Raw genomic sequence first — 24,961 nt, forward strand, 5'->3', positions numbered from 1 at the left:
TCAGAGGGCATAGGGGCAGGAGGGGCAGGTGACAGCGGGGCTTGCCGGGATCCCTGCTCCTTGGAAACATCCCAGATGCTGAGCTGTCTGTGCAGTTTAGAAGCGTTGGCACCAAGGAGTCACATGCCAGAATAAATGCCACATGTCAGGTAAGACAGATTTTTGTCAGGTGAGCTGGATTTTTCCATTTGTCGTTAGAAGGGCAGCTCTAATGGGAGATCGAATGTAGCTTTTGGGAGTAGGTTTGCACTTCAGAGGTGCAGGACCAGGATGCTGGGGAGCCCTGGCTGTGCTCCCCACCAGGTGGGGATACCCAGTGCTGACCTGGCAGGTGGGGAGCTCCAGAGCATGCTGCGGGAAGAGGAGATGGTTGGAGTGTCCGAGCTGTGCAGACATCTGGGAGTGCACTGGGCAGAGGCTGCAGAGCTAATGTTGAATTCGTGGATCGAGGGTCGTTAAACTGCGGGAACAGAGTTGTGCAGGAAAGAATTTGGCTCAGGTGTGAAGAGTGTACGTGTTCTTAATTCAGAAGCAGCCTTGATCTCGCTACATTCGTGCCATAAGTGCACTGGGGGTCGGGACGCTGCAGGAGATAGATGGAGGGTTCAGGACCCTGGCTGTTCCTGTGTCACGCAGGGCCAGGTGACCAGCTGGAGCAGGGCAGGCAGGCAGGGGTAGGGCTGCCCTGTGCACGGAACAGATTAACACACATCAGAGGAGGAAGGGAGCACCCTTTTAAATAACTTCTAAGGCAGAAACAATTTGCTGGAATCAACAGAGGTTCTCAGGATAGCATCACTGGTCCCCAAACCTCAGTACTGGCCTGGGAATGTCCCCACTGTCCACGGTGACTCTTGTCCTACCGGATGCTGGAGGCCTTGCTGGCCACATCCCGGGGAGGTGACTGACCCACATGTGACAGGTGTTCCCTGTGGGCCCTGGTCCCGGGCAGCTCCATGGACATGAGCGCTGCCCAGAGATTCCTGCAGTTCACGGTGAGAATGTCTCCCACATCCCTGGCTTTGAGGATCCAGTGACTTTAGGGAAACAGGACACTTCTGGATCGTGGGGAGGGGAAATGGCTTTAGTCAGTTGGAACTTCACATCACCCACGGCCGCGGTCCTTCCAAAGCCTTGGATATTGTGACTTGGTTGGCCTGTTTGGCAGAGGTGGGGCTGTGTGTGCGAGGGTGACAGTGCCATCCACGGGGCCCCCGGGCGCTCTCCACCCTCCCTTCCCCCATGTCCATCTGCTCTACCCTCTGCTCCAGGGTCCCTCAGAGGCCAGCTGGGGCCCAGTTCCCACAGCCTCCTCCCTCTGTGCTGCACAAAACACAGATCACTTTTTGCACACTAAAGTGAGAGGTCCTATAACATAAGGTTCGTGGTTTCAGAGTGAGCCACTCAGTGGCTGTTAGGACATGTACATCCTTGTGCAGACACCACCTCTGTCCAGTTCCAAATGGTTCCTCCTGCCCAGAAAGAGGCTTGCCCCCTCTGAACTGCCCCCCATGCCCTCCGCCAGCCCCGGGCCCCTGCGGTTGGCATGCTGTGGGTGTTTCACATGACCAGGGTCCTGCGGGGCGTGGGCTGCACGTCTGGTTACTCCCACCCAGTGTGGTGGTTTTGACTCATCCACATTATGACATGTTCACATTTCCTTTTAACTTTGTGTGTGTGTGTTTTAAAGATTTTATTTATTTATTTATTTATTTATTTATTTATTTATTTATTCATTCATTCATTCATTCATTCATGAAAGACGGAGAGAGAGAGAGAGAGGGAGAGAGAGAGAGAGAGGCAGAGACACAGGCAGAGGGAGAAGCAGGCTCCATGCAGGGAGCCCAACGTGGGACTCGATCCTGGGTCTCCAGGATCACGCCCTGGGCTGAAGGTGGCACTAAACCACTGGGCCACCCGGGCTGCCCTAACTTTGTGTTTTGACCTGACTTCAGACTAGCCAGAAATGGTGAGACCCACATAAGATCTCTTATGTCTGCAGCCACATTTCCCACGGTGCTGGGCGTGGGTGGCGGCACCTGGTCACGTCTGCTCCATCCTCCTCTCTCTGTGTGTTTACACACTCCTTGTCACTGGGCTGCTTGAGACATCATGCCCTTCCATGCCCAGAGATGTCCATATGGATTCCTTAAAATCAGGAATATTCTGTGACCCCAGTACAGCGACCAGAGTCAGGAAGTTACTACTGATATTACCCAATCCACACAAGCATTCACTATTGGCTGATTTCTCTCAATAATGTTATTTATAGGGACGCCTGGGTGGCTCAGTGGTTGAGCGTCTGCCTTTGGCTCAGGGCCTGATCCTGGGGTCCTGGGATCGAGTCCCGCATTGGGCTCTCTGCATGGAGCCTGCTTCTCCTCCCTCTTCCTATGTCTCTGCCTTTCTATGTCTCTCATGAATAAATAAATAAAATCTTTTTTAAAAATGATGTTATCTATAGCAAAAAAAAAAAAGTTTCTCAGGTATAAGAACTACTGCAGTTGATGCTTCTTGGACACTGAGCACGTGGTCGCTTGTACCCCTTACAGTGTCTTCTGTTACCACGTCCATCCTACAGATGGAAAAACAGAGCCCAGGGTTGGCGGGGGGGAGCCTGTCCTGATGCCCAGTTCCTCCAGGATTCTGGCCTGGCTTCCAGCGAGCATACACGGCGGGAACTATGTGGATGGGGTGGAGGGCTGGCCCCTGAGTCCCTTTCCTGAGATCCTCTCCACGACTACATGGAGAAGAAGAACATGAAGTTTAACAGGTTCAGCTTATGTCATGGAAATCATGCTGGCCTGAAGCCGGGGCAGGCCCCAGGGGCTGCTCCCTGCACCCCTGCCCCAGTCCCCAGGAACCTCTGGGCAGCCCTTGCCTCCCAAGGTCTCTGTTTCCAAAGCTGTGGACCCAGGGAGGGGATGGCGGGGTGGGGGGCTGCAGGGGTGCCAGGCTCTGGGTCTGCCCAGTGTGCCCTCAAGGCTCTGAGGGCTTCCCCCACCCCTACCCCTGCCCCCAGGCCCCCCACCAGCCCTGGAGCTCCTCCTGTAGTAAACAGAGCTGATTGGTCTCTAATTGCCCTGCCCCACCTCCTCCTCCCCTGGGAGAGTCTCCTTTGAACCTCCTGGTCCCCCAGAGACCTTCCTACACCTTGCTTCATAATTACATAATTTGTGTGAGATGGGAGTGCCCCAAGGAGGGGGCCACCACATGTGCTGACTTGGAGAAGCAAAGAGGGGGCTGCAGAGCTGGGGGCAGCGGGGCGGGGTGGGTAGATGGGTGGGGCACACATGCACACTCAGGGGTGCCTGGGGAGTGCAGCAGGCCTGAGGGGTGCAGGAGCCTGGAGAGGAAGTGGAGAGGATGCCTGGGGGTGGAGTCCCCCAAGTCCCCTGCAGAGAGAGGCCTGCAGCCCTCCTCGGACCCAGACCAAGACCTCAGTGCATCAGGCATCGTGGAGGGAGGGCCAGGCCTGGGGTCCTTGAAAATGCAGGAAGCCAGCCCTGATTCTGTGGGCTGCCCCTCCTCTGAGGCCTCCCTCCCGCTGCCCCTAGATGGTGGTGCTCATGGACCCCGGCGAGGACCCCGAGGACACGCTGCGCACACACCGGTCTCGGGAGAAGACCTTCATCTTCGACACTGTTTTCGACCAGCACGCATCACAGGTAACCTGCGCCCCAACACCGCCCCCACCCCAACCCCTCCCCCTGGGCCAGGCTGGCTGTGGTGTCCTCCCCAGACCCTGCAGCCCCTGGGGGAGGATGTGATGGCCAGGTGGTCCTCTCTAGCACTTGTCACAGGAGTCTCCCTGATGAACAAGGAGTCTGGCACTTGGGTCATCCCAGGGGGCCTGGGGTTCACACACATTCTCACTGGTCCATCCAGACAACCAGGTGGGGTCCCCATCCAGTGAAGGAGGTGGGTGATGCATTAGCACTGTCGGGGGGCCCAGCGAGGTGTATGGTGGTGAGCTGGAACCTGAAGGAGGGAGAGCCAGCTGTGATAGCAGCAGGCGACACGGGGCTGGGGCAGGCAGTAGCTGGCCCTTCCAGAGACCCAGATGGACAGCGGGAGTTTGGACTCAGCGTCAGTTGTTCCCCCTAGCACCCTTAAACCAAGGATGGAGTGGTTTGTTCAGGTGGCCTTCAGGTCACCTGAACCTGGCCAGTGACAGGGGTCTCATCACCCCAGGCTATGAGGGGAGCCTGGGGAGTCCGGCAGAGCTGGATGTAAACCCGGGCCTCAGCGGTAGGAATGTCACACCTGCCAATGTCAGGGTGACGCTTTCTGGGGAACGTGTGGCCCAAGACCCAGCCAAGTCAAGGACATGGCCCTGCTGCTGCTGTCAGCCCTGCTCCAATCCAGTGGCGGAGACCCCTGGCACTGCGCACCACACCCTCAACCGCCAAAGAACCACGGGCTCCTGCTTCTCTCCTGGTTCTCGATTGCAGCGGGCCAGCGTCCCCAAAGCCAGGATGGGAGACAAGCATGCCCTGCCATCTTTCCTGACTCCCAGGTCCACAGGAATCAGCCGCTTTTCATCCTGTACAGGGAGGGGGCTGCGCTCACCTGAAGGCCCCTCGCTGGCCATCACTGGGTGCTGGTGGCTTGGAGCTCACTGGGGCTGTCACCCGGAGCGCCCACATGTGGGCAAAGCAAAGCCGCCAGACCTCAGGGCTTGGCCCACAGCTGGTGTGGCGTTCCTTCTGCTGTGCTCTCCTGGTCAGACTCAGGAGCGAGTCAGACTAGAGTCTGGGAGGGAGGAGCGGCAGGGAGGACGCAGCCGTCTTTAGCCCAGCCCTGCCCGTCCTGGCAGTCGAGTGAGCAGGACCTATCTCAGACACACTGGCCACCCCGGGGCATTGGGACTGTCCCCCTCCCTCGGGACTCGACCACAGTGTAAAGAGGACGGAAGACCTCCGTGGGACTGGAAGTAGGAGGGCCCTGGTCAGCAGCACGGGCTGTCCTTGCAGGCATGGCCTCGATGGTCTTGCCAGCCTCTCAGCAACCCTGTAAAACGTACTGCCATATGGTCCCTGTTTTACAGGCTTCTGGAGCCCATCCTCTAGTGCGAGGTCACAGCTAATCGCAGGGCCAGGTCTCAGTCTCTGAGGGTATGAGTCCAGAGCTGAGGAAGGCAGTGCTGGTGCTCAGATACTATCTCCAGCTGCTCTGCGCCGTGTGACCAGCCAGGGCTGGCGGGACCATTCAGGGACAGGAGAAGCAGGGTCCAGATGGGCACCCAGGAAGGACAGAGGAGGTGGGACTGTCATTTCTGTGGAGCCAGCCACGCCTACCCTCCTGGAGGTGTCCCTTTGGGCAGGGAGCTCACTACTACACCTGTTGCTAGGCACTGCTTACACGGGATTCTCGTGGCCTGAGATGCTCGGGCCTCGATTTTGTCCCTTATGGAGGAGTCCTAATGCTCTTCACAGACTTGCCAGTCTCAGCCATTGTGTTTGACTTCTCTAGGTTCTTGAGAAGCCATGGAGAGGCCCCGTGAGTGCCTAGCACCAGACACGTGTAAGGCCTCATGCCGGAGCTGTCTCTGCACTCTCGTGTCAGCCTCCCTGGCGGCTGCTCAGGGGCCTGGCCCCGTCTCACCCCGTGGGGCGGGGCAGCGGTGGACGGGGACTGGAGCCCATGCTGTGTCTGGAAGGGCTTCTTCCTGAGAGTCCCTGGCGCATGCAGACCTCGCATACTTGTCCTCTCCAGCAGCCCATCGCCTGGGCTCTGGCTGGGCCGCTGTTCCACTGTCTGTCCTTCTGTCCGTCCACAGGAAGACGTGTATCGTGCCACCACCCAGCACTTAGTGGAAGGTGTTGTTTCTGGATACAACGCAACAGTGTTTGCTTATGGCCCCTCAGGTACTGCCTAGCAGCGTCCCAGGAGGGGGCAGGGCTGGTGGCCTCGGGGCTGTCCCTACCAGCGCGGACGGAGCACTGATCATGGCCCAGCCAGTGCTGCGCTGGTCTCCGTGTACCTGTTGGCTCCTTCCATCCTTGTAGCAGCCCCAAAGTCCAGGTAGAGTCATCCTCTTCCCACAGACGAGAAAGCTGAGCCTCAGAGACATACAGTGGCTGCTGCCCCAGGTCACACAGCTGGTAGGAGTGCATGGGGACCCAGCCGCACCTGCACCTTGCTGCCCACAAGGACCCACAGGCTTGTCCATAGCTCCCAGAAGGCTTGACGGAGGTCCACAAAGCTGCGCCACCTCTTGTTTCCTGAAAACTGTGATCGCAGAGGGCCAGGGCAGATGGGGAAACCAAGGCCTGAGACGCACCTTACCCAGAGTCACAGCCTGTCGGTGTCATTCATTCAGTAGATGTTAGCAAACACCTACTGTGTGCCAGGCACTGGCAGAGGAAGAGCCATCTGATCCTGGGTTTTGGGAGCAGGGACAGGGGAGAGAGGCGTCCTTGGCGACAGCTCTCTTCCTGTTATTGTAGGAATAGCACCCATGTCTCAGAACTGGGGGAGGGGCACACACCCCGTGGTCTTTCCTGCTCCCCTTACTATTCAGCCTGCGTCTACACGATGGTCCCGGTGCCCCCTTGCCCACGGTTTCTCCCACAGAGGAGCCATCAGACTCTTCCTTGTTCCCAAAATGGAAGACGAGCATGTCTGAGTGTTCAGGACCCTTTGGCCAACGTAGAGGAGGTATGAGCCATCTCTTAGGGGTGCGTGTCCAGGCGAGTCAGAGCCCGCCTCAGGAATGCCCGCCGTGGTGGGTGTCCGCCGCAGGTGCAGGGAAGACCTACACCATGCTGGGGATGGACGCAGAGCCTGGGATCTACCTGCAGACCCTCGCCGACCTCTTCCGGGCTATCGAGGAGATCCGTGACAGTGCAGACTGCAGCGTGTCCATGTCCTACCTCGAGGTGAGCCCGCCTAGCTGCCTCGGCTGCCCCATCCATGACATGGGTGCAACCATTCACTACAGCCCTCTGTGTGTGGCCCCTGATGCCCTCCGGGCATCTGAGACTGCTCTGGGGATGCAAGGCCCCTGTGATCATTAAGTCCTGCCCTGCTTTTGCACCAAAGCTACTTTCTTTCCCGCTTTTGTCTCTCCTCCCAGATTTATAATGAAGTGATCCGAGATCTCCTGAACCCATCCTCTGGGTTTCTGGACCTGAGAGAAGATTCTAGGGGCAGCATCCAGATCGCAGGCATCATGGAGGTCTCTACCTCAAATGCCCAGGAGGTGAGGGTCACGGAGGGAAGTAGGCCTCAGCCTCGGCAGCCACCCTCGCCAGAGCTCACCAGCAGAGCTGCACACGCAGCCCCCCCGCATTGTTTCTTGGCTAATGGGGTGACAGAGGCTGTGCTTGGAGCAGACATCGCTGATAGACCACCATGCCCTTAGCAGCATCCCTTGTGGGGTTGGGTCAGGGAGCCTTCCTGCTTGTCCTCCCTCTACTGCGGCTCGCTGGCTTGGTTCCCATGGCGGCTTGTGCACAAACAGGTTTCAGCCTGCCTGCCAACCAGCGAGCCCATACGACTGTGGGGTTCTGTGGTGGAAAGTTCTGGGACTGCCCCTGGCTCTGTGGGGAAGAGGAGGGTAATCCAGTGGCGGTGTCTGCAATGCACAGAGCAGAGGGAGGGTGGTACAAGCGTCCACAATGGTCTGTTCCTGCTGGACTGGTTGACGGAGGATTAATTGGTCACTCTGTGCTGCAAACCAGAAATTGCTTCCACTGGATGAGTTTCTGTTGGCAAAGAGCTGTCCAAGAGGGTTCAAGGGACCAACGCTCCTCTCTTGGATTGGGTGGTTCCGGAGGGAGCATGTGGCCTCCCATGGGCCCCGACCACCCACCCAACCCCACCTGTGTCTTCAGATCATGCAGCTGCTCACCAAAGGCAACCGGCAGCGCACGCAGGAGCCCACGGCCACCAATAAGACATCCTCTCGCTCCCACGCCGTGCTGCAGGTCACCGTGCGCCAGCGGAGCCGTGGCCCAGATTTGGTGGAGGAAGTGCGCGTTGGGAAGCTCTTCATGGTGGACCTGGCAGGCTCAGAGCGGGCATCGCAGGTTCTCTGACGTCCCTCCCACCCCTCCCACCTCCCCACAGTTACTCACCTGTGGCCTGTGAGCGAGGTTCTGCCCCTCCTTGTCCAACAGGTTTTCAGTGCTTAGAGCTGTGCTTGGCCCAGACAGGCATCGCTCATTAACCAGTGATAGAGTGAAGGGAGTCTCAATGCGTGTTGAGTGGCCAAGTCCACTGAGCCAGTGTTTACAAATTTACGGTTCCTGCGTGGCTGGCTCTCCTGATGGGTGAACATCACCCAGACCCAGGGAGCTCTGAGCCTCTGGGGAAAGAGAGTTATGTGAGTGGATGATTATGGCACAGGTGGGCCTGTGCTTTGAGATTCAGGGTCTGCGTGGAGGCTGTGGGAGCCCAGAGGAGGGCTGGGTGGTGGGGTGGGGTCTTAGAGCTGAGCCTGAGAGGGGCATTAGGAGTTTGGTGGGATGCAGGGAAGGGCGTGTCAGGTGGAGGGAACAGTGTGTGTCAAGCATGGCTGTTGGGAGGACGGCGCCCAATTTACTGTGGACCGACCTGGCTGATGGCCCCGACACTCCTGCTGAGGGTCCCACTTGCCTGTCCCTGAGCTCTTGTTTCACCTGTCCTTTGTGGCACCTGTCACTGGGAGAGGACAGCTTATCTTCTGCTGTCCCAGGCGCCTGAGCCTTCTTTGAGGGCAGGACCCAGCCCAGGGCCGGGCTGGACAGAGGCAGTGTCCACATGGTAATGTTATCAACAAACGGCCCTTAGCTGATATGATCCACATAACCCCCAGCACAGTGTAAGGTGGGCAGCAATGTGGATCTGGGACCTGGCAGTGCTGTGACTTGGCCGTGTTAGGCGGTGGGTCCAGGCTTTGGACCTGGGGGCCTTTTGCCCAAATCCCTGCCTTCTGCTGCTGTGATATTTGTCTTCCAGTTTTTGATCACTGAGTTGTTTTATCCATTCGCTGACCTGCCCTGGGCCTGGCTTGGTGCTCCAGTTGCTAAAATGAGCAGGGCCTGGCCAGCTGCTAGAGTCAGACTGGTTTAAAATGCAATGTGTTTGTAGAAAATGTGAGGCACAGGAGGGCCAGGAGACCAGGAGCTGACTGCCATTGGAAAGATGGTCTTTACTCAGTTCCAAGAGGAAGGGGCACGGGATGCCACACGGGGCCACATGGGGCAGCACCAGGGCTGGTCAGGAGGCAGGGGGTGATGCTGTGGGGGAGAGCCTGCTTATGGTTTCTGGGGGAAGGCAGGGGAGAGGTGAGCGGGCTGGGGACTGGCTAGTCTGAGTAATTCCAGTGGGCTCTGGGGCTTGGGGCTGCCCTGGTTGTCTGGTCCCTGTGGGGTTTTAGGAGAGGGGACAGTAGCCCAGAGTGGGATGGTGGATGTGTGGGCTCTGGGTTGGTGGTCTGCATTTGAAAGGGGTACTCCAGATGAGTTGTTCCTTATCTCCAGGAATTGCCTGATCCTGGGAGGGGGCAGTCGCTCCAGGGTCCGCAAGGATGTCAGTTGTCAAAGCATCAGTGTTCAGATAATAAAGGACACAGTTGGCACACAGACAGATGTGGGTGCGGACGAGTCATGCAGGTGAAGCCCCATGTGATGGAGGTCTGGGACTCTGGCCTGGTCTAGCTGGGCCTGGCTGTGTCCTTGGGACAAGATGGCCAGGGTTGCAGGGACAGAGTCCAGGGTCTGAGTCCTTGCTCTCACTCTGCTCTGACTTGCAATGTGCCTTTGGGTAAGCCATTGCCCCTCTCTGGGCCTTGGTTTTGTTTCAGCTGTATATTCAAGTGGCCTACATGGGCTAGTTTTACAATCTGCTTGGCACTCGCGATTTTCTTCATAGAAAATCACTTAGAAAAGACTGTGCTACAGGGCATGAGGTCTCTGAGAAAGCCCCCTAACTTTGTGACACGGACGCATGATGTGAGCAGCTGCCCTGGCTCTGACCACGCCAGCAGCTCCGGTGCTGCCCTGCACCAGCTCCCACTTTTTTTTTTTTTTTTTAAGATTTTATTTATTTTTTCATGACACACACAAACACACACACACACACACACACAGAGGCAGAGACACAGGCAGAGGGAGAAGCAGGCTCCATGCACCGGGAGCCCGACGTGGGACTCAATCCCGGGTCTCCAGGATTGCGCCCTGGGCCAAAGGCAGGCGCCAAACTGCTGCGCCACCCAGGGATCCCAAGATTGCACCTTTTGGCAAAAGAGGAAGACGGGACAGACTAGGAGATCTGTTAGAGATTCTCAAACCATGCTCCAGGTTGATTTCAAAATCCATGCCCTTAAAGAGAAAAATCAATTTTTTTCCTGATTTCACATGTACTAGAAACACAGTGCAGAAAATATGGAATATAGGGATCAGGGGAAGAAAGTAAGAGTCCCCACCGTGCTTGCACTTGGAAGTATTCACCACGAGGGCAGTTTGGCTCCCTCACACATCTTCCTTCAAGCAGCCCCTGCTGTGAGCTGGGCACTGCCAGGGTTCTGGGCCCCAGAGACACTTGGCCATCGCAGAGCCTGGGATCCAGCGGGGAGTGGACAGGAAGATAGGGATCACGGCAGAGAGTAGGGCAGTTGCTAGGGAGGCCCAGTGATGGAGGAAACAGGGCCACAGAGAGTGAGGACAGGGAGCCCCTGTGCCAAAGGTGAGGAAAGTTCTGGCATGGCGAAACCCACACGCCCGTCTGCGCCTCGTACAAGTGGGGTTATTATACATGGATGTCCCTCTAACCCGGGTCTCATCTCCTTTAATGAGGAGCACACCGTTGCCATCTGCATGGAGCTCTGCTGTGTTCCCTCTTGTAGCCACGTAGTGCCCCACACAGAGTCCTGTCACCTCCGGGCCCCAGTGCATGCTGTCTGAGCCACTCGGGCCCAGACCTCGTCCTCTCCCACCCAGACCCAGAACCGCGGCAAGAGGATGAAGGAGGGTGCCCACATCAACCGCTCCCTGCTGGCACTGGGCAACTGCATCAATGCACTCAGCGAGAAGGGCGGCAGCCGGGCGCAGTACGTGAACTTCCGAGACAGCAAGCTCACACGCCTGCTGAAGGTACAGCCATGGGCCAGCATCGCTGGGGGCTTCCCTGCCAGGAGGGAGGCCCAGACCTGGGGCTGAGCACTGCGCCCCCACTGGGAACCCCTGAAGGCAGGACAGCATTGTAGAAACCGTGACTGGTCACTGTCTGACAGCTCCATCCCTCTGAGTGTGGGCGTGGGCCAGCCTGGGCTTGCATATTCCCAGCCACAGGGAGCTCACTACCTTACTGAGGCTGTCTGTCCCATCTTGGACGCTCTGACAGTGAGATATTCCCCCCCTATTCTGGGATGGACACTGCCCCCTCTATGCTGTAGCAAGGGTGAAGGTGAACAAATGATCAAAACAATAAGTGAATGTCCCTGTAGATCTGGCTTCTCAATCTAATCTGTTCTCATCAGAGCAGAAGTCCGAGGGGGTGGGCCTGGAACAGATCTCACTTTGTCTGAGTGTCCCCTCCCCGAGTACCAAACTCTTGGTCCTGGCATCACCTGCCATGCTCAGGGCTTGGAGCAGGAACCTCAGAGGGCTGGGATGGGAGGGAGATATTCCCCTTACCCCCAGCTCGGACCTTCCACTGCACAGGATGCCCTGGGAGGGAATAGCCGGACCGTGATGATCGCACACATCAGCCCAGCCAGCACGTACTTCGAGGAGTCTCGGACCACTCTGCTGTATGCCTACAGGGCAAAGAACATCAAGACAAGGGTGAGGCCCCCATGTGCTCACTCATCTGCTTCCCTACTCACTGAATTCTAACTCAGTGCTCCCTGCGGAGCCTCTAGGGGAGGCTCCCATCCACCCCAGGGCTCCCAGCATGCTAAGTTCCTGGGCACCTGACATATCTGTCCCACTTCTCGTCTCTGAGGTGGACACTGGCATTGAGTTTCAGGCCCCCAAGTCCAGGAGGACCTTATCTCAAGATCCTTAATTACATCTGCAAAGACCCTTTATCCTCATGAGGCCGCAGTCTTGGGGTTCAGGGTGTTTATGATGTGGACTTAGCTGTCAGGCACACTATGAGCCCTTGATGTTTTGATTGAGTTTATCGCCACCCTCTCCCCAGGAAGAGGGGCCTATTATCTTTCCATTTTGCAGCCTGGGCAGCTGAAGCATGGAGAGAGGGCAACTTCTCCAACCTTCTCGGCCCAAGCAGAGTTGGTGTTGCCACCCAGAGAGCCTGGCTGCAGCTCATTGCATGAGCTGCTGTGCCGCTTGGCCACACTGTAGTGTTCAGTGTAGAGGATTCATCTCCGAGGGCTGTATGCAGGTGCAGGGACACCACACATGTACGCTGCCCAGGGCACACAGGCCTAGTGGTCAGCGAGGGGAGGTGTCACTGGCTGTGGTTATCATTGCCCACAAACAAGGGATGAGCCCTTCCCACCGTGCGGCTCTGAGTGAGGTGCCAGGATAGCCTCTGCTTTCAGCCAAACTTTGAGCTTAGCTATGGGGTGAGGCAGATGGCAAATATGACCTCCCACACTTAAGTGTGTCACTTCCAATTGTTGTGAGTGCTCTCTCCGTGAGAGCCACAGGGTGCTGCAAGGAAGAGCGGTGGAGAAGACAGAGTTCAGGGGGTCAGTCGAGGACACCGGGCCCCGAGTGAGGGATAGCCTGGGTGTGCAGGCTCAGGACTGTCAAACGAGGTGTTTGTGCCTCATGACCAGGACTTCCACCCTCCAAATTCAACAAAGAGAAGCTTGGGCTCAAGTGCTCCAGGAGGCTGTGTCACTAGAAAGCCCCAAAGTAACCATCAAAGGGGACAGGGCCATCAAACTGGTGCGTCCCTCCCATGGACCACTTTGCGGTTGGAGAGAATGGGGCAGACAGACGGCCTCCCAGACACATCACCGGATGAAAAAAGCAAGTTAAAGAAGAAAAGTTCTGGGGAGTGCCCGACTGACTCAGTAGGTGGAGCATGTTGACTCTCATCTCAGGGTTGTGAGTTCAAGCCCCACGTTCGGCGTGGAGCCTACTTAAAAAAAAAAAAAAAAAAAACAAATGTTAAAAAAGAAAATAATAGCCCTGGTCTGATATAATTTACATAGAAAACCAAAGCCAAACCTGTAGCAAGAAACTCCCCCTCTATGTCTCTGTAGATGTATATATGTGAGTAAAACCACACAGAGGAAGATCCAGAGGGCACACATCAAAGTTACGCAGTGGTTACCCACGGGGAGGGTTTTTAAAAAGACTCTTGATGGATCATTTGAAATTTCTTCACTGGCAAAAAATGCATGACGGAAAATTTACCATCTTAATGAATTTCAGTGAACAACAGTTCAAGGGCACCGAGCACATTCCTGCTGCTGAGCCGCCATCCCCTCGTCTGGTTCCGGAATGTACCATCCCCGTGACACACTGATACCCTGGCCCCACCGTCTACTCTCTATCTGGGAGTCTGATGACGCCGGGATCTCATGTGGGTGGGGTCCCCATGTCCATCCTTCTGTGTCTGGCTTGTGTCACTCGTCCTCTCGTCCTCAGGGTGCATCCCTGTGGTGGCAGGTGGCAAGGTTCCTCTCTTTTCAAGGCTGAGGTGTGTCAATCTGAATTTTCCCAACGAAATGTGCTGGCGTCCTTGTGGTGTGAATATGTCACGCAGCAGGACGGTTCCCACAAGCTCTGACCTTTGCCGCGTGTCCCATCCACCAGGTGAAGCGCAATCTGCTGAACGTGTCCTACCGCATTGCACAGTACACGGACGTCATCTCTGACCTGCGCAGGGAGATCGAGCACCTCAAGTCCAAAATTGAGAAGCAGGAGGGGGAGAAGAGAGGTAAACCCAGTGTCTGTGAAGCACAAAGTAGAGCCAAGCTCCTGGGACCCCTGTGGCTGCGCCACCCCACCCAGGGCATGTGGCGTGGCCTTCGGTGCCAGCCCACCATGTGCTGCCTGCCGTCTCTGGGCCCCTGGTGGCAAGGAGGGGCTGGCTTCCCTGTCTTCTCCCCAGCTCCTCCTCTACCTTTCCTCTCCTTCTCACCCTCCCATATTCTTGTTTTTCCCTTCTCCCCAGATCAGTTTTTCTTTAAAAACAGAATCTTCCACTCTGGAATAATTTTAGATTTACAAAAAAAAAGTTGCAGAATAGTACAGAGAGTTCTCTGCTTCCCCTAATGTCAGCATCTAAATCTGTGTTTATTTGCTGTGGCAAAGCTCACACAACTTAACATTTACCGTCTTCAAGTGCGTACATGGTTCAGTGGTATTTGTCTAGTCCACAGTGTTCTGCAGCCACCATCTCCATCTGGTTCCAAAGCATTTCCACCTTCTCCCCAAACAGATCCCATGTCCATCACACAGTTTCTCTCCATTCTCCCTTTCTCCCCAGACCAGTCTTAGGGTAGACCTTCCTTAGGGGTGAGCATATCATAACTTCTCCAAAAATTATAAAATTAATCAGTAAGTTAAAAAGATATCTTTAAAAGCACCAGTAAGAAAGTCAGGCACACACACATGTATATATATGTACATACATACCTGCATCCATACATGTTCTTATGCCTGATTAAGATAAGCTTTGCCATAACAAATACAGGATTTTTGAAAATCGGTAAGAAAGAACAAATGAGCCAAACCTGGGAGAATAAATAGATGATTCAAAGAATTCTTAGTGGCCAATAAACGGGGAAAGATTCTTTTTTTTTTTTTAAGATTTTATTTATTTATTCACGAGAGACATGGAGAGAGAGGCAGAGACACAGGCAGACGGAGAGCCCGATGTGGGACTCCATCCCAGAACCCCAGGATCACTCCCTAAGCCAAAGGCAGATGCTCAACCACTGAGCCACCCAGGTGCCCATAGGGAATGATTCTTAATTGCATCAGGAAACAGACACACATTGAAATAATTTTCACTGATCAGATTGGCTGAAGTTAAAATGTCAGGTAATAGTAAACAGATGATATAAAATACAGTACGTAGATGGAAATGTGAACACTCTTACTGGGAATGTGAATTACCCTGTGTCTTTGGGAGGCCAGCTTGGCGGCATCTGTTCAAACTTAGAGCGTGCGTGTTCTGTGCCCTAGCGCTCTCACTCCTCCAGATCCACTGTGAGGCCCATGTTCTCCTGTGCCCAGGAAGCTGGGGGACCATAGTGTGCCCATCATGGGGTGGGGGTGGAGGTCTGGATGAGCATACTGATGTGCCCCCTGACTCTGGTTACGGAGGCTGGGCAGGCCCATCTGTGTAGCCAGACCCCACGTAGGCATGTTGCTCACATTTTTTATTATGGGAATTTCCAACACTTGCTGAGGAGGAAGTCAAGAATGGCATACCCCAGCCAGAGCCACCACCAGGCTCACTCGCTGTGTCCTCCCCACGCTGCCCCCATCCCATCATCTGGAGGTGAATTCCAGACATCATACCACTGTACTGAGAGATACGAGAGTACGTACTCCCTATGAAACAGAGACTCCACCAACACAAAACTACATGCCTTTTCCATGGCTAGAAAATGTGTCCATGTCTGTGGTGTCATCAGATGGTTGGTGGGGGTGCAAGCTTCTAACAAGCCCGTCGGTGTCATCCGGCCACACCTTGAATGTGGCCTCTTCTCTTCCATGAGCATCCCCTCTTCCTTTTTGTGGTTTTCCTTTTGATTCCTACTGAAGACACAATCCTTTGTCCTGTGGATTTTCTGACTGTTGGCTTTGCCAATGGCTCTGTCCTCTAAGCTCCTATACAAGAGCAGTTGTACTAAATGCTGGGAAAAGGGGTTTTCAGACTCTCATTAAAAGTTGGAAATTGAGGGCATGTTGTATGAAGGGATGGGGGTGATAGCTGGCAGGTCCCTGACACCGTAGCCACACCAGTGACTGGTCCGGGGACTCCATGAAGGTGGTACCCCAGGAACAGGAGGTCACGGAGCTCAGGTCCTCAGGTTGGTGTCTGGATCACCTGGGAGGATTTGGGAGTCACCAAGAAAACTGAGAGAGCAGTGGTGAGGAGAAACTCCAGAGCCAGGTGTGAGCATCTTCCACAGAGAAGGGACAGTAGCCATGGCATCCCGGAGGCACTGCTGAGAGGCTCTGTTGAGTCTTCCTCCGGCCTTTTGTTGTCTCCTTCCTTGCACTGGCTGTAGGTTTATTATTTTTTTTTAAAGATTTTATTTATTTATTCATGAGAGAGAAGAGAGAGAGAGAGAGAGAGAGAGAGGCAGAGACACAGGCAGAGGGAGAAGCAGGCTCCATGCAAGGAGCCTGATGTGGGACCCGATCCCAGGACCCCAGGATCACACTGTGAGCTGAAGGCGGCACTAAACCGCTGGGCCACCTGGGCTGCCCGTAGTTTATCCTTCCTTCACTAGCTCCCTGAGGTCACTGCTGTCATTTGACGTGAACCTGTCTGGATTGTGTTCTGTGCAGCGTGGTAGACACGGATGTGTCCAGATAGGGATGCATGGTTTATGTGATATATGTCCATGGGGCAGGGGGTTGACTTTAAGCTTTGACATAAAATGACATTAGTCTATGGCTATTGCTCTGTACCTTGTTTTTCTCACCCAGTGGTGTGTCCTGGTGGCCTGTGCAATGGGTCTGCCCCATTCTCTAGTCTCTCCAACAGCTGCAGAATATTCCACTAGAGTCTGCAGATCTCATCCCCTTTGATGGGCACTTTGGGGCTTTCTAGTTACTCAGTCTCCTTGGGCACATGGGTGCCTATTTGTTTTAGGTGATTTGGCTCAGGGTTCTGTGAGAACAAAAGGGTGAAGGAAGTCTGCAAAGAAAAGGGGCTGTTTTTGATGCCAGACTGCTTCCCAGGTGGTCAACAGAAGGCTGGCGGGTGAGTGGGGGTGAAAGATGGGGTTGTCGTAGAGAATTTGCAAAGTTAGGTGGTGACCAGGACACTTGGACTTCTTTGGAATCAGTGCTGAACAGGGAGGCATGCTGTAAGGACCTTTACCCCGATGGCCTCTTAATTATTGGGAATGGCCCTAGGTGGTCTGTACTGGGAAGGCAGGTAGTGTCGTGAGGGATTGGTGGTCTCATGGTGAGCCCTGAGGGCATGATGGGATTCCCTTGGGTCCTGCTGTGGCATGCCTGGGGTAGTAGTGGGACATTGGTGTGCACGTCTCTGCCAAGAGCATTATGAGCATCTCCAGGGTACCAACTACTCCCCCATATCTTGTTTTAATGACTACAATGGTCAGGTATTCAGATGCATGGTTCATTTTGCCCATCTCAGATTGCTTGGCATTTAAGGAAAAAGTGCCCCTTGACCACTGCCCTCCAGCTCAGGGGAACAGACTGTGTGTGGTCAGAGTGGAGCTACCATGGGGCAGTCAGGGAATACCATCAATTAACCATGGACAACTATTAGGTAGGAGCTTACATGGGAAACAAAAAGACAAAACTAGTTTGCTCTGTGAAGCTTACATTCTAGTAGGAAAGTCAGGGGCCAAACATGGATCACAAAATGTTTATCAATTACCAATGTGCAGAGGACTGTGAAGAAGAAGGCAGGATGTTATCAGAACAAGTGGCAGGTGGACCCAGATTGAGAATCTGAGAGGGTTTCCCTGAGGAAGTGAGTGAAGTCTGAGCTCAGACGGCTTACCCAGACACACCCCTCCTTGGATTCCTGAGATGCAAATCCAGGTAATCTGACCCCAAACCAGGCAAAGAGGCCCTCTAAACCATCCATTGGATTATCTAGCCATCCATCCATCCATCCATCCTTTCCGCTCTTCTCCATCTATCTATCCATCATCTACCCACCCACCCACCCATCCACACATCCATCTCTCCATCTCTCCATCCATCCATCATTTACCCACCCATTCATCCATCCATCATCTAACCATCTATTCACCCATTATTCACCCATCCATCCATCCATCCACCCATCCATCATCTACTCCTCCATCCATCCATCCATCCATCCATCCATTATTCATCCACCCATTCATTCATGTATCCATCATTCACCCATCCATCCATCCATCCATCCATCCATCCATCCATCCATCATTTACCTACTCATCCACCCTTCAACTAGCCATCCACCCACCTATCCATACATTTATCTCTCCATCCATCCATCATTCACCCACCCATCCATCATCTACTCATCCATCCATTTTTCATCGACCTATTCATCCATCCACCATTCACCCATCCATCCATCCATCCATCCATCCATCCATCCATCATTCATCCATCCATCATTTACCCACTCATCCATCCATCCATCTATCCATCCATCATCTACCCATCCACCCACCTATCCATACATTTATCTCTCCATCTATCCATCATTCACTTACCCATTCATCCATCCATCCATCCATCCATCCATCCATCCATCCATCATCTACCCATCCATTCATCCATTATTCACCCATTATCCATCCATCCACCCACCCATCCATCCATCCGCCTATCTATCATCTGTCCATCCACTCATCCATCCAAACATGTGTATAGAGTTCTTGGTCCAGACCACTACAAGCATTGAGTTCCACCTTGGCTTAGGGAGCATTGCTCCTGGTGCAACTAACTCTTTTCCTGCCCCCAGTCATGATCCCCCCCAGTGATGGAGAGGAGGATAGCCGCCTGCAGATGAACAAGATCCGGGCACAGCTCATCGGAGCCTTCAAGGAGCAGTTGGAGATGCGGCGCAGCCTGGTGGAGCTGGAGAACACCAACATCGAGCTGCATGTTGACACGTCCCGCCACCTGCTCACCATTGCAGAGTGAGTGTGCCCACTCACCCAGGCCCAGATGCCATGCATCTGCACAGGGCAAGGAGGCCAGCCAGGACACAAGGGGCCACTGGGAAAGCCCTTTTTTGCTATTGTGCAGCCTCTACCTCCTGCAGGTATCCCAAGGGGACTTTAGTGAAGGGCACCCTCTCTTCCTAGGCAGAATTCCTGGCCCAATCCTTTCCTGCTCTCCTGCCCCTGTTGCTAAGCTGGGCTGGATGGGGAAAGGCTTGCAGTTCCCTTTGATTTCCTTGTCTCAAGCTAGAGTCCAGAGTCAGCCCTGGCAGGTTAGGATTAAGCCCATTTTACATAAGAGGATGTTGAGGCTCAGAGGGGATGTGGGTTTATCTAAGGTTGTACACCCACTAGGCCAGGACTCATCTACCCATCCACATATACTTGCTATTTGCACCTACTGTGAATAGACTGACCACACATGGAGGGTCTGGCCATGCAATTTGTCATCTGGAGTGGGATGTGTTTAAGAGGGTGAGGGGTGCTATTTATGCTGGGACAGCTGGTGTGCCTGGTCCTGCCCCGGACAAATTAGCACACCTGGCTCCCCTGCTTACGGTAACTAACATGGAGTGTTGGGGCCCCAGCCCATTTCTTATCTTGTCCTCCCCACATTCTCCTCTTCCTGCTTCTTCCTGTTTCTTTTCTTTTCTTTTTTTAAATTTTTATTTATTTATGATAGTCACAGAGAGAGAGAGAGAGAGAGGCAGAGACACAGGCAGAGGGAGAAGCAGGCTCCATGCACCGGGAGCCCGACGTGGGATTCGATCCCGGGTCTCCAGGATCGTGCCCTGGGCCAAAGGCAGGCGCCAAACCGCTGCGCCACCCAGGGATCCCTATTTTCTTAATTATACACATAGTGTGAGATCTGCACTGGAGGAATTCTTATACCAGGAAAGGCTCTCTGTCCACCTGTTGCTGTGTCCCCCCACCCCACAGTGTCCGTGGCAGTTCACACCCAGCCTGGTGTCCTGTCATCCTCTTTGAGGTTTTGCCCCGAGTGGGGTCATCACAGCTAACCTTCAAAGCCCCAGGTGTACTGTTGCCATTGGGTCCCACGGCTGAGGAAAGCAGGCTCACTGGGGGCACGTTTGTATACAGGTGGCCTGAGGCCCCCTGGGCAGAGCCGGGTTTGGGGGTGGTGGGCTGGAGGCAGCAGAGTCCCGTGCTTAATCATTCAGCAATCCTGTGTAATGTTCACTGCCTCTTTATTTCCTTCCAATTTTTGTTTGTGCCCAGTTTTTACAAGCCATCAGGTGGAAGTTGTCACGCCCAGGCCTGTGGGTAGACCAGCCCTGGCGTGGCTTGCACCCTGACCCCTGACCCCTCTGTTGCGGCTGCAGCTGGGAGCGTGAGAAGACCCACCAGCATGCACACAGGGAGAGGACGTCAGAGAGGGACGAGGAGCCAGCAGAGGCTGATGCAGACGGGGATGAGGGCGAGTCTGTGGAGCCACACGAGGTGGCTCTGGCCAGAGAGGAAGTCAACATGCTTTTGGCTGAGCAACGGAAAACTGCAGCCCTCAAGGTGGGGAGGAGGGTCTGCCCATGTGTGGTCACATCAGCGGTGTGAACACAGTGCCCCGGGTCAGGCCTACCACAACCAACCTGCCTGTAGATGGGAGCCAGGCTCAGGAAGTAGAGATAAATGGTTCCACATCCCCTGGGGATGTGACCTGGGCTGACTGCAGAGTCCATGCCCTTCATGCTAGTGATGGCAGCAGGGGGTGGCAAGGGTCAGCTCGCAAGAGGACCAGCCCCCGGGGGACCAAGGAGCAGTGGCCGTGCAGACGGGTAGCCCCTGCCTGCCCATCTGCACAGGCAGCTTAAAGGCAAAGCCTCCAGCTTGGAGGGTCTCATGGGCAAGCGCTTTGACCTGGTCCATGTTTTCTGGGGGCATCTCACTCCGTCTTCCCCTGCTCAGGTCTTCCTGACCTGGGCAAGGGCCAGAGGAAGCCCGGTTCCTCCCTGGGGAAAGAAGCCTCTAACACTCCTGTTTCTGAGAAGAGCTGGCTATTTCCATGAGCTGTTAATGCGGTAGCTCATTCTTTTGCGGTCCTGCTTCAGAGAAAGGGCAGAGCTGGCACGGCTGCAAAGCTGGGAAGTGCCCTGGAGCAGCCACTGGAGCAGCACATTAACATTAGCCTGCTCAGTGCTCAGTGCTCAGGGGTGTGTTCCGGCTCATGGAGGAAGCATCTGCTAAGGTCCAGGTGCTGACAGCAGGGGGCACTTACTTCGGTGAAGAGCCACAGAGCCTAGCCACGAAGCTCCTCCTGTTGCTGCATCTCCCCTGGAGATTATGGGATCTCCCTTCGAAAGTCCTCTAATGTTAAAAATAAGAATGATGCCTTTTGTTTAAACCAATAATGTGCATGAGCAGAGAGCATGACTTCAAGAGTCAAATATTGGTATTGAGATGTAGTGTAGCATGAAAATGAGTCCATCCATTAGTGAGTTAACCAGTGAATCAAGAACAAATCAATGTTTTAAGTGTCCAGCTCCATGCCAGGCCTGGGGATATAAAGATGAAAAAGACCTTCTGTGTGACTTAAGCTGTCAATGTGCCGGGACCCTCCCCACCCATGTGGGGAGGACCTCAGGCAGAGGGGAGGAGGGCCATGCCAGGGGGCTGAGCCAACTCCTCCCAAAGTTGCCCCCTCCCAACCTCAGAAGAAGAGTGAAAGGCTGGAGCACGTCCTCCTGGGCCTCACCAGTGGTTGTCATCCTGCCTGTGTCTGGGACAATGGTCCTGGGGGTGGGCACGCCCAGCAGCCTTGGCTGCAGCCTTGGTTTCCCACAGTGGAGACAACAGGGAGGTATGAGTCCTGGGGTGTGTTCTAAGATGCAACATGTTCATAGAAAATATGAAGCACAGGAGGGCCAGGAGACCAGGAGATGACCACCGTTGGAAAGATGGTCATACTCACACTTCCAGGAGAAGAGGGCATGGAATGCCATGTGGGGCCACATGGGGAAGCACCAGGGCTGGTCAGGAGGCAGAGGGGGGGACACTGTAGGGAAGAGCCTGTTTATGGTTTCTGCAAGAAAGAGGGGCGAGGTGGGGTGAGCAGGCTTAGGATGAGCAGGCTGGGGACCGGCTAGTCTGAGTAATTCTGGTGGGCTCTGGGGTTGAGGTTGTCCCGGTTGTCTGGTCCCTGGGAGATTGGGGCAGGGATACAGTGGCCCAGAGCATGAGAGCCCCATGGAGGGAGGGAGTTTGGGTACAGGCACTAGGTTGGCTGGTGTACATTTGAGAAGTATGCCCCTGGGTGAGTGGTTCAGGATCCTCAGGAACTAGCTAGACTTGGGAGGGTCAGTCCCTTCAGGGTCGGTGAGGTCCCAGGTATGAGAGAATAGAACAGAGAAAATAAAGGACGTGGTTAGTGCAGGGTGATGGCCACATGTCCCCTGAGCCCATAGATCACATCGTGTTTTCATGGGTACAGGCTGCAAAGCTGAGCCCACAAGGATGAGCACGCATGGGACCACAGGCCCCAGGCACCTGTCCTGAACCCCTGGTCTCTCTGCCAGGCTGGGCTGGAGCAGCGCCTGGCCAATGCCAAGAAGAAGGCCTCACAGCTGGAGAAGCTGCTGCCCACGCAGGTCATCAGTGAGGACCAGCGGGAGGTGCTACGGCTGCTGTGCCGGGCCCACGAGCTGGAGGTGGAGAACACGGAGCTGCAGGCCAACAATCTGTGCCGGAGGAACCTCATGTGCCAGAAGGACTTTGTGATCCAGCGCTACCACCAGCACCGGCTGCTCTGTGAGCAGCTCATCCAGGATCAGTGGCAGCTGATTCAGGGTGAGGCCGCCCCATCCCAGCCCCAGAGGGACGAGGCACTGCTCATGGTCGGGGACAGTCCCAGTCCCCAGTGGCCTGGGGGCGGGGGGGACAGCAGTCAGCCTTCAGCCCTCCCCTGTCCCCGGGCCCCTGTGCCCGGTTATGAAAACCTCTCCAGGTGTACAGGTAAGCGAGGAGTAGCCAAGCACAGTGTGCAAGGTGTGCTGGTTAGTGTGAGGGATCCGGGCACACGCACACACATGGCATGTATGGCACAGACCATCCGGGGGGCAGTGAGGGTAACTGAAAGACCCCATATGGAAACCCCACCGTCTAGAAAATCCTCCTTCATCAGTTTGGACTATTTGCCTTCAAACGTCCATAAAAAAGAAGACACCATCTTCTCCACAAGTAGGGCTGTCACCCACGCCTGCTTTCCCGGCTCCGCAGGGGGTGGCATCGCTGTGCCGGAGTCCCTGGCCAGGCGGCGCTGCCTGTACTCACGGGAGCTGGGCGCGGGCTCGCTGAACCGCCTGCTGCTGCTGCACGCCGTCATGTCCAGCTCCCTGCGGGTGAGTCCCGTGGACTGTGGCACCGCAAGGGGACCCTCAGGGATCCCCCACCCAGCCCTGAGCCAGGCGCCGGAGCCAGCAGCACTGGGTGGCCAAGCCAGTGGCCGGGCTTCCAGGAGGTTTGGGGAGGCCCTGAAGGTTTGCTAGCAGAGGCGCTCCCGAGCTGAGCGTGAGGTGGACCGTGGTGCTTCAGGGACCCCAGGAACGGCATTCTGGGGAGCCTTGGCTGGATCTGGTGTGTTAGCTCTCCTTCAGGGCATGCTGGCAGTCTCCTGCATGGTGGGTGGCATCTGGCGCCAATTCTGGGGACTCCTGAGGGAAGAGAGCTGGGGCAGGGCTCTGCATCCACTCTTCAGACAAAGGCTGTCATCACTGGCTGCACCCCTGCCTGCAGCTACGGCCCCCTGCCCCCCTGCTCCACCTTCTCAGGAGAGTAAAGGGGAGCCCTCCAGGCTTCAGGCAGAGTGGGTGAGGGGCAGTAGCCAGAAATGTGGCATGGGGAGGTGTCCAGGAATCTAAGAGTACATAAAGCCATGTCCCACCCCTGGTTAGAGGTCCCCGATCCGAGGGCTCCCCACGTCTGCTGCTGCCAGCAGGGGCTGTGTCCCCATCTGGACCCCTGCTCTTCCTGTGTTTCCTGTGGACTGTGTCAGTGTCCCCAAGACACCCTCAGGTTCACTTCTTTATAAAAAGTATTACACTAAACCAGAACCGTCCCCATTAAGCAACCCCTCCCCAGCCCCTGGCACCACAATCTTCTTGGTGTCTCCACGGGTTTGATGACCCCAGGGACCTGAGAGCCCTTGTCCTTCCATGACTGGCTTATTTCACTGAGTACGACACCCTTCTGGTCTGTCCCTGTGGTGGCCGGTGTCAAGACGTCTTTACTATTTAAGGCCGAGAGAGGGATGCCTGGGTGGTTCAGTGGTTGGGCGTCTGCCTTCGGCTCAGGGCCTGATCCAGGGATCTGGAATCGAGTCCTGCATCGGGCACCCTGCGTGGAGCCTGCTTCTCCCTCTGCCTGTGTCTCTGCCTCTCTCTCTCTCTCTCTCTCTCTCTCTCATGAATAAATAAATCTTAAAAAAAAAAAAAAAAAAGGCTGAGAGATACTCCGCTATGTGGACGGGCCTTGTGTTGATGCCACCATGGACTTGGGGTACGTCCACCTCTCGACTGTTGTGTGTACCGCTGCCATGAACGTGGACGTAGAAAGATCTGTTTGAGTCCCTGCCCTTAGTTCTTTGGCTATAAGCCTGGAAGTGGGATTGCTGGGTCACGTGGTGACTCTGTGTGGCTTCTCGAGGGCGTGCGGGCTTTCGAGGGTACTCTGACAACAAGCAATCTGCCTGTGCACCACTTTCACTCAAGGGTCAAGGCTATTCCCTGACGCTCCCTGGTGCTTGCCTGTGCACACGGCATCCTTTCTGACTCTGTGCTGGGGAGGCCCAGTCAGAGGTGAGCCTCCCTGCTGGGTGGTTTCTTTCCAGCGATAGTGGCCAGGCGGATTTCTGTGGCCCCTCGCAGATCTGTGCATGATGCCTGTGTCCACAGTCCGTGCCGCCTCCCTCAGCTCCTCTTTCTGGCCCCAGGATGGCTCTGTTCTGAACACATCCCCGCCGCCGCCGGAGGAGGCCAGCCGAGACCAGCTGGACGACAGGAAGGACCTCCCATGGGGCGCCCAGTTCGAGCTGCCACCCATGCTGCTGGAGACAGACAGGTACCTGCACTGTCCCCTCTTCCGACTGGGCATTGCCGTGCCCTCAGCTGGCGGAGTGCAGCAGTAGGGACCAGAGGCCGGCCCTGGGGGTCCCGGCTG

General features: G+C 55.3%; 1 protein-coding gene across 3 annotated transcripts in view; it reads left to right on the plus strand.

Annotated features, from left to right (window-relative positions):
- The window catches only part of LOC140638804 (kinesin-like protein KIF19), a 44,717-nt gene that overhangs the window by 1,019 nt on the left and 18,737 nt on the right, over positions 1 to 24,961 (plus strand). For 2 of the 3 annotated variants that reach the window (XM_072836761.1, XM_072836763.1), the window contains exons 3-14: positions 3,558 to 3,668; positions 5,783 to 5,870; positions 6,748 to 6,884; positions 7,082 to 7,207; positions 7,842 to 8,036; positions 10,929 to 11,081; positions 11,652 to 11,774; positions 13,725 to 13,848; positions 18,592 to 18,769; positions 20,137 to 20,320; positions 22,324 to 23,145; positions 24,735 to 24,862. In XM_072836761.1, the coding sequence (XP_072692862.1) occupies positions 3,558 to 3,668; positions 5,783 to 5,870; positions 6,748 to 6,884; positions 7,082 to 7,207; positions 7,842 to 8,036; positions 10,929 to 11,081; positions 11,652 to 11,774; positions 13,725 to 13,848; positions 18,592 to 18,769; positions 20,137 to 20,320; positions 22,324 to 23,145; positions 24,735 to 24,862 (2,369 nt within the window). The remainder of the gene's footprint in view (positions 1 to 3,557; positions 3,669 to 5,782; positions 5,871 to 6,747; positions 6,885 to 7,081; positions 7,208 to 7,841; positions 8,037 to 10,928; positions 11,082 to 11,651; positions 11,775 to 13,724; positions 13,849 to 18,591; positions 18,770 to 20,136; positions 20,321 to 22,323; positions 23,146 to 24,734; positions 24,863 to 24,961) is intronic. The other variant, XM_072836762.1, reaches the window with a different exon arrangement.

This window comes from Canis lupus, chromosome 8 (genome assembly GCF_048164855.1).
Source record: "Canis lupus baileyi chromosome 8, mCanLup2.hap1, whole genome shotgun sequence".
Classification (NCBI taxonomy): Eukaryota; Metazoa; Chordata; class Mammalia; order Carnivora; family Canidae; genus Canis; species Canis lupus.